Consider the following 13,439-nt stretch of genomic DNA (forward strand, 5'->3'; position numbering starts at 1 on the left):
AGAGACATTCGTGTTTTGATATGGCAGTGGAGCTCTGAACCTCATACAAAGAGGCATCATCCCATGGAACAAGGAGCTGATACTCCCTCTCTTTGCTGCTCTGTTGTGACTGCACTTGGAGTATTGGATTCAGTTCTGGGCATCCTGAGACTAGGAGGATGTAGACCCACTGGAGGGGATTCTGAGAAAAGCAGCTACAGTGACTGAGGGGTAAAAGGGTTGACTTATAAGGAAACAGATCTATTTTTAGATTGAATATCAAGAGATATCGGCTAATAGTGGGATGCATAAACCCATGGAATAGTTTCCCTTGGAAAGTGACAGGAGTCCTGTTGCTTGTGATATTACAACTGGGCAAAGATCTTACACTGTAGGAAGAGTCCTGTAGTGGCTGGGGAAATGGACTACATGTTGTAAAGGGTCTTTACCATCTCTAATTGCTGAGATTCTGTGCTAATTCCCCTGGGATGCAGGCAGTGAGTCTGGCAGGATTAATTGGGTACTGTAGCCCTTTGGGGATTCTGAATCTTAATAACTGAGACCACTCCATGGGGTAAGGTAAGGCCCAAAGGGTTCACTGCATTCTGGTCAGAACAGAACAGGCGTTTCTGTTTTTTCTTCAGTGTGCACTTTAACGTGGGATCCACTGGTAATGCTGTAAAGCACCCCAGGGCCCTGACTAAACAAATCTCTGTAACTGTGGTATGAGTCTACTGGTGGGCAACATGAGGTGAAGAATAATTCCCTCTCAAGTACTGTTGCTGCTGGAGGCAGCGGGTAGGGGATAGTGTGGGGTGATTCTCCAAGGAGCATTGCTGCAGGACATTGCTAAATAGCATTTCAGGAAAGAAAAAAAAATGGAGGCACTTACAATATGTCTGGGTTCACTGTACAACCTTTCAAGCCATTTATCAAAGCACCCGCAGGTCCTATTTCCAGGCAGGTGAAACAGTAAAGCAATAGTGATCGAGGTGCAGGGCTTTTTCTGGGGATTAATGGTGGGCAAGGAAAAGTTGATGGCCTGAGAGGCAGCTGAGGGACCCCATCTGATCATTAATCTTCAGGAAATGCCTTGTGCCTAAGTGATTGTTGCTGTTTATACCCTGAGAATGGAGGTGGAGAGCCTATGGGCATATGGGTTATTTCCAAGTGTGATAGTTTCCTTTGGTATGTTCAGGGCATCTGTGCTTTGTAGAACTGTCAGTGGGATGGGAATGTTGATGGATGATCCAAGCATTCGGCTTATAATGAAATCAAGCAAATAAAGTTTTTTCCCATGGTGCCTTTTCCCCGGTGCCATATGTGTGCATGGCACTTCACAGATTAATAAGAGGATGTGGTACCTGCTCCGTGGAATTTACAGTCTAACTGGATCACACACACTAATTACAACATGCCAGGGATCGAGGGAGAAGGAACTGGGACGGGATAAGAACTGTACACAATGGGAGGAGAATACAGCTCATAGAGGGTAGCCTCTCTGACAGAGAGATTGTATGTGTTTTTGTTTCCATCACTTATTGTAGTTACATTTTTAAGTCTCCTTCAAAGTAAATCTGCAGCTGATCAGATCCGTATAAGCCAGTGCCACCTTATGCTTACGCCCATTACAATTTCATATGTGGCCTTTTATCCCAGGCGACTCCAAGTGTGCTCAGCAGGATGGAGAAGCAAAGGCGCAGGGAGGAAGAGGAGGAGCGCCAAATCCTCCTGGCAGTGCAGAAGAAGGAGCAGGAACAGCTGCTAAAGGAGGAGAGGAAGAGGGAGATGGAGGAGAAGGTCAAAGCAGTGGAAGGTACCTGTAATTGCTGTGTGAAGTGGAGGTGTGGACATTGAAAGGGCCCCTGATGGGGTTGTTAAACTGAATTGAGATATATCCTTTGTGCTCCTTCCATGCCATAGACTCCTTCATATACGTCCAAGATGGAATCAGTGATTGTGTTACTTCAGAAGTGGGTTTGTTATTCTCTGGCCTCTTCTTGTTTGGCCGCCTGTATTCCCTTTTCCTTATCCCTTCTCCCTCCTTGTCCTCTTGTATCCCCTTCAGCTCTGTCTTCCTCCTACCACCCTGGCTTCATCACCTTCCGAAACTCTGTCCTTTCCTCCTCCCTACTGTTTATGCTCCTCTTGCAGTTCCCTGCCCCTCTTCTGCCTCCCCACAGACAACCTGCCCAGTTGGGTTTTCATTGCCTCGGAGCAGCACTCGTTCCATTCTGCCGGAAGCACGTGGACAGAAACGCTGCAAGGTGGAACCGCCTTGCCAAGGGGGAAGGGTGGGTGCCGCAAGAGCAGAGTTTCCACACTGATGTGGGCCATTAAACGGCGATCTCATAATTCAGGGTCCAGACTGGACCCAGGGTTAAAAACTAGGTTGTGCAGGGGACAACTTTAGAAGCTTTTCCAAGTGCTAGTTCATGCTGTCCACACACTGTTGCCTAACAGATAACTGTTTGGGGTTTAAGCAGTCAGAGGATGTGAACACCTGTCATCAGACAGGTGTGCGTTGGCACTAGAATGTCACAGGAATAAGATGGGGTCTGAATGCCCTTCTGCCTTTCAGCTGAGTTACCCGGATTCATTTATTTGCTGTGGTTTGAGTCTATTTGCAGTTTATCCAACTCCTCAATCTCCCAGCTGAACAGAAATGACTCTTGCTTTCTTCCTGCCCCTCTTCCCGTTGCAGTAATTCTGAGCTAAAGGACCAGCAGGAAGTGTGAGCTTGAGAAGTCAGAGGTGGTACAGGTGTGGGGAGGACAGGTTTTTTCTGGGCTTAATGTAGCATTGTCAGGTTTCATTTCACTCTTGCTTTGGGTTGCTGCAACCGGGTGCAGGGTGAGTCAGTCATTTCATCTGGGGACAGAAATGCTAGATCTGTGGTTATCACAACAAATGACTAGGTTACTGCAGCGCCAGGAAGACCCAGCATGTCCCCAGAAAACGGCTCTGGATGTAAATGTCTGGGGTAGTAGAAGTGCTTGTGAATTGTTTAAGATGATACAGAATTAGTATAACAAAAAGAAAAACTAAGTACACAAAACCAGTAAACTTTCCAATACAGAATAGACTGCTAACCAGATGTTTGGTAGTAGGCCAGATATCCTGTAACAGAGTAGCTTTTTCAACCTGCCACCCCTTTAGCCTTTTAAAACCCAATTACACAGATGGCCTTTATACGTCTCTAGTTGTCAGTCCTAGCTAATCTAGTCAAAATCTAGTGCATTAACCATAAATCCATTCAATTCCAGATCTATCACAGACTTCCTGTGTCACTTTGGCAAGTGACATAATTTCCTGTGCTTCAATTCCCCATCTGTAAAATGGGCATAATACTTCTCTACATCTCAGGTGTTGTGAGGATAAATCTGCAAATACATGGGAGATGCTCAGATACTGCTTTGATATCAGCCATATATGTACATAGAGAGATAATGGAATCACTGCATTATCTGATGGTGTTAGGCCTTGTCTACACAAAAAAATTGATCTGGGTTAGCTTAAATCTGTTTTTAAAAACAATTTAATTAAACTGGTGTACATTTCTGTGTGGACTGTCTCATTTTGGTTTAAGAGTGGCTTATTTCAGTGTAGTTTAAAGCTGCTCCCAATTAACTTAAGCCGAATCAAAATAAGTTTGTCTTAAACCAAAATAAGTGTCCATGAAGTCTTATTGCACTGGTTTAACTAAACTGATTTAAAATCAAACCTTTAGTTAAATCAGTGCATATTTTTTATGTACACTAGGCCTCAGAAACATCAGTTATCCAGGTAATATTTTGGGTTTTCCACAGTTCACTTTATTACTAGACACGGTCTCAATGACAGTAAATCAAGTTTTTCTCTGGGAAAAGAGTTTTCATGACAGATCAGCAATGACCCTAAGATGAAGTAGTTTATTTTGTAAAACTGGATGTTCACTTACACAGGTTTTCAGGGTTACAAAGACTATGAACTTTATGGTTCATCTTAACTGAATTCTGTAAGGGGTCCTGCAATGACAGAAAACTGGAGAATGAAGCATTTGTACCATCTAATGAGACTTCACCTGCTTTTTAGTTTCAGGCTGCGGGCGTACTTAGATCGTCTGTACCTTGTCAATCTGGTATTTTGCTAGCCCCTTCTTTAGGGTATAACCCAGATGGTGAACCTCTGCTGGGCCCATCTGCATTTCCCTGGATTTATGGTTTCAACCAGCTTTCTGGATTTCCACCAGAATAGCTGTTAGAGGTTTCAAGTGCTCCTCTCACATGGCACTATGTATCACCTAGCTACGTCATTGGAAAATTATGAAGTACCTTTGGGACACTGGCAACCTTTCGGAGTTTGACGGGTAGTGCCCCGTGTAGGCTAAAAGCGTGCCAGTGAATTAAAACAGTCCAATTGTGATCTTAATGAAAAGCATCATCAGATTTAGGCCTGGTCTACATTACCCGCCGGAATCGGCGGGTAGAAATCGACCTCTCGGGGATCGATTTATCGCGTCCCGTCAGGACGCGACAATCGATCCCCGAATCGACGCTCTTACTCCACCAGCGAAGGTGGGAGTAAGAGCCGTCGACGGGAAGCCGCGGAGGTCGATTTTGCCGCCGTCCTCACAGCGGGGTAAGTCGGCTGCGATACGTCGAATTCAGCTACGCTATTCGCGTAGCTGAATTTGCGTATCTTAAATCGAACCCCCCCTGTAGTGTAGATGTAGCCTTAGACAGCTTCCCAAAGCCTACACAAAGTGAACACTCCCATTTTTCTTGGGCACTATCACTACAAGGCTTGTCCATTTGGTATTAAATGGCTCAGTTACTCCTAGGTCATTCATTTTCCTTAACTCATCGTACGGGTATCCATTGCACCTTTGGTCTCAGTGACCCTAATCCTGTAAAAAGTGATGTGTGATATTAAGGTAGTTCTTGCTGGATCAATTTAATGATCCAGCTGTATACAGGAATATATGTTGGGATTGCTCTATTCCAGGTTCAAAGATAAGCCAGGTGGATTCCTCCTTCTCATCTTTCTGACCAGGCCAACTTGGATCCAAGGCCTTTCCTTCCCCTTTGATCTTCTGGATCAGCTCACAAGATGTAAATTCCCCTTTTGATTCCTTCCACATATGCCACCTTTCCTGGTTTCCCATATACAGTAGGTCCTCTGGAAAAAAGTTGTTTCTCTGTAGCCAAAGACCCAGTTACCACACATGATATTGGACAGTCTGCTACAAGTTGTGGTATTCTAAATCAGGATATACCAATTCTATGTTAGAGGGGATGTTTATCAGCCATACTTACTTTCATCAAAAATTTACTGGTCCTTAATTTCTATTCAGAACTCCAGAAACCCATGTAATCTCCATGTACCCAGCACAATTCCAAGATGTTGCTTACATCCAGACCTTTAGTGAAGATCCATTTGTGGTGGACAAAGGTCTATGCACTACCTGTATCAAGGAGGCCTCTGAACTTCCTCCCATTTAGGAATCACACACACATCTGGATGCCATCACCCAAATAGCTGGTATTAAGATTCCTCCTGGGAAAAGACACCGGTTCATCATCCATGACATTGTTCACTGGAGAGTACCTTGCTTTATGTCACATTTGGTCACAGTAAAAGTATACCTTGTTTTTTATATCCATTCCACCCCTGTAGTATCCAGGTTTATTTTACACCAAGTTCCCTCTCTCCCCTTCCCTATTTTTGCACCTTGAGTGCTAGCCAGAGTCCTGTAAGGGTAAACTTGAAAACTCTTCATCATTCTTTGTTCTGACACACACCCAGGTCTGAAACGGCTCCTGAATGATAATGTCCAGTATCTCCTCAGTGGATTTCTTTGTATGTAGCAATCGTGTTGTAGAATTAATCAAGTTTTTCTCAGGGTGCTGCTTCTGATGGACCCTTCAGCAGTATTCAGAGACCTGACCCTTCTCTTAGGTTAGCAGTTTTTTCTTAGGAGTAGTCACTGGGGTGTCCTCATGTGATGCAATAGACCTCAGGTGCCTTCTCAGATAACGGGGTACCAGGAAAGGAATCCACCGGCTCTGTGGCTGGTCACAAAATATGGCCAGCCACACAAAACAAAGACAATTCCAACATCTTCCCCCTTGTGGTTCTGGGAAAGTTTAGGAGGCTTTTGCACCATCCTTGATGGACATTCTCCCTCAAAAACATACCTTTGAAGACAGGAATGGTGCTCCTGGTGTCAGTGGGAGTAAGGTAGTTCAGAGACATTCATTCTCAGTTTTTTCTCTTCATCCCTTTTTACCTCCCTCCTTAGTTGACAAACTGGAATGTAGCAATAGCTTTCCTTCAGAGTGTGGCACTTCTTGAGCCCTGCTCATCTTTTACTGCCTTAGTCTCATGTCACTTTGGCCCTTTAAGAACAATTAGAAAAGGGACGTGAAGGCTGCCATCTCACAGGACAGGTCTGAGGTGCAGAGGCTGTAGGAGGCAAATACACCAGAATCTCCTCCAGTCTCTCATCTTCTGCTATCCTTTCTTTGGGTCTCCACCTTACATTTCCAAGTCTCTGGTATTCTCCTCTATGGGAGATCCCACCTTCATACCATATGTGGGTTGCTGCAGTGACCAAGGAAACAGAGTCTTCTCAGAAAACAGTTCTGGAGACATAATCTTGGTACAAAACATGTGCTTGTGAATTTAAGTGCACGTAGAACTGGTAAAAGAAAAAGAAAACTAAGCTCACACAAAACCAGTAAACTTCCCCATCTGAAACAGAACAGTTGCTAACCAATATCTGGCTGCAGACCAGAGGTGGTCTGAAAGTAGCTCCTGCCATCCCTGCCACTGACTTCTTAAATCTCAGCAACACAGCTGGCCCAGTCAGTTAAGTGGAAATTTGTCTGGAAACAGGCTAGCAGCAGCTTTGCAACAGTGACACTGCAAAATAAGTTGTTGTTAAGGTGGAGAGGAGGAAAGGCAGGTGTGGTGCTCCTGTATTCTCTGTTTCCTTGCTGCTGCCATTTCTGGAGGGATGACAGCGTTTACTGGGTAAAGCCCTTGGCTGTCGGACACAACAACCTCCTGAAATTGGCTGCTGAATAGCCTCCTTAGTTTTCGTGTGTGATGTTACTGATGAGGGGTAAGAGGGCTAAACGGCTTTCTTTCTCCCATTGCAGAACGAGCCAGGAGGAGGAAGCTCCGGGAAGAACGGGCTTGGCTTCTGGCCCAGGGGAAGGAGCTTCCCCCAGAACTTTCCCACTTGGATCCCAGTTCTCCTGCCAGGGAGGAAAGGAAGACCAAGGATCTGTGAGTACATTGCAGTGTGTGCAACAGGCCTGTGCATTCATACGCTTTCAGGGTAGGGGGTAGGAGGAATGTGGCCAGTGATAAAGTAAATGGGGTGGGTGTTAATAAGGATGGTTAGGAGGGGATTGAGGTGGGAGGAATGTCTGAGGGGCGTAGAGTGCAGTACAGGAAAGAGGGTGTCCGTTTGAATGAGTGTTCATAGTGTGGATGCACGTACGGGTTCTTCTGCAGAACCTTCCTGTTGGGAGCACCAGGTATGGGGTGGAGGAATGATGAAGATAAGAGTGTGTGTATTCATTATTGCACTTCCCATTTGCAGCTTTGAACTGGATGATGAGTTCACCGCCATGTACAAAGGTCAGTCTCCTACTCTCGCCTTTCACTTCCCAGGAGTTAAAAATAACTGAATGTCTGCCTGGTTGTGCGTAACAGTTTCTCTTCCTTTTGTTGCGGTCAGTTCTAGATGTGGTAAAGGCTCACAAGGACTCTTGGCCCTTCTTGGAACCAGTTGATGAATCATATGCTCCAAACTACTACCAGATCATTAAGGTAGGCAACATGGTCCAACCTGCTCCGTCTGTCTTGCATGTGACTCTTTGGATTGGTAGAAAGCTAGGTCTTTAGTCAGTTCTTTGTAGTTCTTTGGCCATGTGTTATGCAGGAGGTCAGACTAGATGACCATAACAGTCCCTTCTGGCTTCTTTAGGAAGCTAGTAAAACCACCTTCTGGGCCTCTCTCATGCTTGTTGTAATTGAAGGGAGATCTTGATGTGTTTCAGGCTCCCATGGACATTTCTAGCATGGAGAAGAAGCTGAATGGAGGTCAGTACTGCACCAAGGAGGAGTTTGTGGGTGACATGAAGACCATGTTCAGGAACTGCCTAAAATACAATGGTGAAGGCAGCGGTAAGAGCAATGAGAAAACTTGTTCCATCTATTGATAGCTCTTGGTGGTCAAAAAGCCCTACCCTCTACCTAGTCATCCATAGCTGGCTCGTACTGGACACCAGAACTCTTTCTGGATACCTTCTGAAGGGTGGAGGTGACAGCAGGAGTTCATGGATAGTAAAGCCCCGATTCAGCAAGGTTCGTAAATGTATCTGTAATGGTAAGCACATGACCAGTCACATTGACTTCAGTTGGGGCTACCCACACGCGTAAAGTTATGCATGTACTTAAATACCTTGATAAATTGGGGCCTATTAACTGTACCAAAGGATCTAGTCTAGTTGGGCAGAGTGCAGTAGGTGCGAAGAAAAAAGACCCTTCAGGAGTTTGCTCTCTTGTATGTGTGTGTTCTCTGTGTTATGGGGATGGTATCTGAATTACAGGGATTGTGTGGAGGGCAGGAGTATGCTTAGCCCTCAGGGTCTGTAAAGTAAAACTACGGGAGGAACACAGTGTGTGTGCAGCCTTTTGGAGGGGGAATGGTGTTCTTAGGTTCTCCTTTGAGTCTTGGATCAGCAGCACGAGTCAAGTGGTGGGAGGCCCTGGGACCATCAGGACTCCCCATTGCTACGGCAATTAAAATCAGGTGCCTCACTGAGGTGAAACATGCAGGTTTCCAGTATGGGAATATTGCAGGCTCTGTCTCACCAGCACCTGCCAGTGTCATCCGGTATAACAGCGGAGAGTAAGGAGTTTAGATCCCTCAAGCGTTGTCCCCAAGTGAAAGTGAATTCCAACATCACAGAGGGACAAGATCTCTCTGTTCTTCCTCGAGTGCTTGCTCATGTCGATTCCATTCTAGGTGTGCGCACACCCACGTGCACAGTCGTTAGAGATTTTTGCCTTAGCGGTATCATAGGATCGGCTGTGGTGCCCCCTTGAGTGCCGTGCTCATGCGTAGGTATATCAGGTGCCGCCGGCCCTACACCCTCTCAGTTCCTTCTTGCCTCCCGGGGTGGTTAGTTGGAGCACCTCTCCTTGCATAGCAAGGGCTAGTGGTTTCGTCTCTTCTGACTTTGAGCCTTAGGACCTTGTAAATAGTTGTTTATAGTAGTTAGTGTTAAGTAGTTGTTAAGTGTAGTTAGAAGTTAGAGTCCCAGAGAGGACTTTGCCCCAGGCGGGGCATGCCCTGGTCTCCGGGGTTTAAGCCCTGCGCGGATATAACAAGCCTATGCCTGTAAGTGACCCCTGCAGCAGCTGCCTTAAGTGCTTGGCGGAATCACATGTGAAGGACAAGTGTCGAATTTGTAAAAATTTTCAACCCAGGACTCAGAAAGAGCGGAATATTCGTTTGAGGGCTCATCTCATGTAGGCTGCTCTCCATCCAGCTTCTGAGCCATCCTGCCATGACTTGACTCCAACTACCTTGGCCTTGGTGCACAGCGCACCCCCGGCACTGGGTTCTGCCAGGCACCGCTCTCCGTTGCTGGTACCCAGAAAGAAAACTAAGAAGCACGGCTCCCCGGCACTGGGCAAGAAAGGCCATGGGGCATCAGGAAAAATACCCAGTTCAGGCTGCCCGGCCACTCCGGAGCCACGTGGACCCAAACTTGTGGCAACATCGATGCCTTCCCAAGTTCCCCCAGTGCCGAGAGAGCAGAGGCCTCTGCCCGCACCGCCAGCACCGCACATGCCGCAGGAGGCGGCAAAGGCTCCCTATGTGGGCAAGCCAGCCGCTAAGACCCCCCAGGGGCCAGTGGAGCACCACCAATCCCCCCGAGCCAAGGCAGCGCTCTCCGTCTCCACGTTGCAGATTTCCGGCATCACAGCCCAGATCCTCTGGGGCTCGCCCTCGATCACCAGCACTGCATTCGCGGTCCCTGCCATCTCAACGCAGATCACCTAGGGCGAGGCGGCTGTCTCTGTACAACCGGCACCATTCGCCCTCTCACTGGTCGTCCTCTCGGCGCAGATCTTAGTCGCCTGCCCTGTGGGAATGCTCCCCATCGCGATACTGGTCCCCTCGGTACCAGCACTGCTCCTCCTCCAAGCACCGGTCTCTGGCAGCGACAGTCAGCAGAGCAGGCAGACACAGACATCAGCAACCTCGCCGTGGTCACCAGAAGAGGATTTCTCTAGCACAGAAGGGCAGTTTAGCCCCTCGCCGAGACTCCACCAGCGCAATTGGGCACCTGAGGCCGCGTCGACGTCTACGGTGCTGCCTTGGCAGCATGGCCAGGAGCCAGCACAGTGGCCTTATTGGAGTGCTTGGGGCATGCCGGTGATGACGATGCCCCCTTCGCACCGCTAATCTGCCGTCACCTCGGAGCAAAAGTTGATGGCACTGGGCTGGGTGCGTGAAGCACACTCGGAGATCGGGGTAGAGGAGACAGTGCCCACCCCAAAACTCCCTTCCCCCGCGGGGGATGATGCCCCGGAGCCTCCCCCGGCGATACAGTCATCATCCTCATCCCTGGACGAGGTGGTCACGGGACCCTTGGGCCAGTCTGCTGGACAATTTTAAAGAACACCAGACCCTGCTTCGACGGGTGACCGAGAACTTGGGCCTAGAGGTGGAGGAGATGGCCAAGCAGGTGGACAACATGTTCAATGTGCTCTCGGCCTCTACCCCTGCCGTGTTGAAATACCAGTGCATTACGGGGTCCTGAAAATTGCCGAGGCCCTGTGGCAAACCACTTCGTCCATCCCTCTCACCTCCAAAAGGGCCGAAAAGAAGCACTTTGCCCCGGCCAAAGGGTTCAAGTACCTTTATGCCCACCCACCTCTGGGCTCGCTGGTCGTCTCTGTGGCTAACGAGAAGGATAAGCAGGGGCACACCAGTTCAACTCCCAGAAATAAAGAGTCCAAAAGACTGGACTTTTTTGGGAGAAAAATGTATTCAACAGCCAGCCTGCAATTCCGGGTGATGAACCACCAGGCCCTCTTGGGCAGGTACAATTTTAACTTATGGGACTCCCTCTGTAAGTTCAAGGAGTCACTCCCGCAGGGTTTGGCCCAGGAATTTGGCACCCTGGTAGAGGAGGGCACCGCAGTGGCTTGGTGTTCTCTCCAAATGACGTGGGGCGCAGTGGACTTGGCAGCTAAGGTGGTCGCGTTGGCAATGGTCATGAGGCACAGCTCCTGGCTTCAGACCGCCGGCCTCTCCCAAGAGATACAGACCTCGATCCAGGACCTCCCATTCGATGGGAATGGACTTTTTGCAGAGCAAAGGCCACGAGGCTGCATGGGTTAAAGGACACTCAGACCACCCTTCACTCGCTGGGTATGCATATGCCGCAATCTGCAAGGAAGCAGTTCTGGCCCCCCCCACTGCCAAAGCCTTGTCAGCCTTGTCGGGGTCTGCGAAGGGCTAGAGACACGAGTATTAGTCATCACCACCCTTCCAACTCCCGCTCATCTGCGCAGCTCGGCCCAGCTAAGCATCCAGGGAGCCAGAAGTGCTCATTTTGAAGGTGCACTTGAGAGCGACGCCCCAGTCAACTCCCTGGATCCACCTTGTTCTTTCCTCAGCCGTTTTCATCCCTACCGTTTGGTCTGGTCGCGGGTCACCTCAGACCACTGGGTTCTGGACATAGTATCTCGGGGTTATGCCCTGCAATTTTCAGCCGCCCCTCCCTCCCAGCCCCCCTCTTCCCCGTCCTCCTTCAGGGACCCTTCTCACAAGCAACTCCTCATTCAAGAGGTCGAGAACCTCCTGCACCTGGGGGCGGTGGAGGAGGTCTTTCAGGACATGAAAGGAAAGGGGTTCTATTTCCGCTACTTCCTAATCCCGAAAGCAAAAGAGGGCCACGAACCCATTCTGGACCTGTGTCGCCTCAACAAGTCTCTCAGAAAGTTGAAGTTTCGCATGGTCTCCCTGGCCTTGATCATCCCCTCCCTGGATCCGGGAGACTGGTACGCCGCCATCAACTTGAAGGATGCTTATTTCCATATTCCAAGGTGTGACAAAATGGCCAATGTTGGTATGGTGGGTCCCGCACTTTTCTTGGGGGGGCTCTAGGACGCCACACCTTGCCCATGCTCTTGGGGTGCCAAGGGCCCCGCTAGTGGCCTGGGAAGGTGGTAGAGGAGGGAAGCGGGGATGGGGTCTGGGTTTGCTCCTCACTCTGAGCCCCAGCCCCTTTCAACCCCTGCGGGTTTCTTACCCTCTTCCCGCTTGGGTAGGGTTACCCTCGGTCCTTGACGCTGGGGGAGGGAGTCTCCCTGCCCTGCTAGGGCAGGGTCTCCCTTCCTCCGGTTCTCTGGTCTTTTAATTCTCAGCAACACACCTGCTCCAGTCCTCTCTCCTTCCTCGCTCCACACTGTCTGAAGCAGGGTTTTTTTATTAGGTTCCTGATAGGGCCTTAATTGCCTACAGGTGCTCCAATTAACCTGTAGTAACCTTCCCTAGTCTACAGAGAATAGGGTGACCAGATGTCCCGATTTTGTAGGGACAGTCCTGATTTTTGGGGCTTTTTCTTATATAGGCTCCTATTACCCCCCACCCTCTGTCCCAATTTTTCACACTTGCTGTTTGGTCACCCTAACAGGGAACCACACCTTAATTAGCCATGGGCTTTTATATCTCCCCTCTACCACTCTCCCACTGCTCCCTGGCTTTGCTGTATCAAAGATCACAGGCGATTCCTCCATTTCATAGTGGGCAGACTCCATTTTCAATTCATGGCGCTGCCCTTTGGCCTCTCATCGGCCCCAAGGGTGTTCACAAAATGTATGGTGCCAGTGGCTGCTTACCTGAGACATTGAGGGGTCCAGGTCTCCCCATATCTCGATGACTGGGCTCATCAAGGGCAGGTCCCGGGAACAAGTACAAAGGAGCCTCGATCTGGTGTGTTCCACCTGCCGGGACCTGGGCCTTTTGATAAACAAGAAAAAATCCACTTTAACGCCAGTCCAGTGAATAGAGTTCATTGGGGCAGTTCTCGACTCCACGCAAGCCAGAGCCTTTCTTACAGAAGTATGTTTTCAGGCCGTGTCGGACATGATCTCCCATGTGAAGAACCACCTGCTCACCACGGCTCACACCAGCCTGCGGTTGTTGGGCTACATGCGCATGTGTGGTAAGTCATCCCTGGCTCCATCTCCGGTCCCTACAAGCGTGGCTGGCATCAGTCTACATCCCCACCAGGCACGACTAAGACCGGATAGTCAGGGTGCCGGATCACATCTGGTCATCCCTGGATTGCTGGTTGGACCCTGGGTCGGTGTTGGAGGGAGTTCCCTTCGCGGCCCTTTCCTCATCGCTGACCCTGGTCTCCGACGCTTCGGACCTGGGC

The 13,439-nt window shown here is 49.1% G+C and overlaps 1 protein-coding gene across 1 annotated transcript in view; it reads left to right on the forward strand.

The window, feature by feature from the left end:
* Positions 1-13,439, forward strand: part of LOC135882223 (chromatin remodeling regulator CECR2) — a 137,895-nt gene that overhangs the window by 109,204 nt on the left and 15,252 nt on the right. Inside the window, exons 9-13 of the mRNA XM_065409088.1 lie at positions 1,639-1,795; positions 7,125-7,254; positions 7,574-7,611; positions 7,712-7,803; positions 8,034-8,160. Coding sequence (XP_065265160.1) covers positions 1,639-1,795; positions 7,125-7,254; positions 7,574-7,611; positions 7,712-7,803; positions 8,034-8,160 — 544 coding nt within the window. The remainder of the gene's footprint in view (positions 1-1,638; positions 1,796-7,124; positions 7,255-7,573; positions 7,612-7,711; positions 7,804-8,033; positions 8,161-13,439) is intronic.

The sequence above is a fragment of the Emys orbicularis genome, chromosome 1 (genome assembly GCF_028017835.1).
Source record: "Emys orbicularis isolate rEmyOrb1 chromosome 1, rEmyOrb1.hap1, whole genome shotgun sequence".
NCBI classification, from domain to species: domain Eukaryota; kingdom Metazoa; phylum Chordata; order Testudines; family Emydidae; genus Emys; species Emys orbicularis.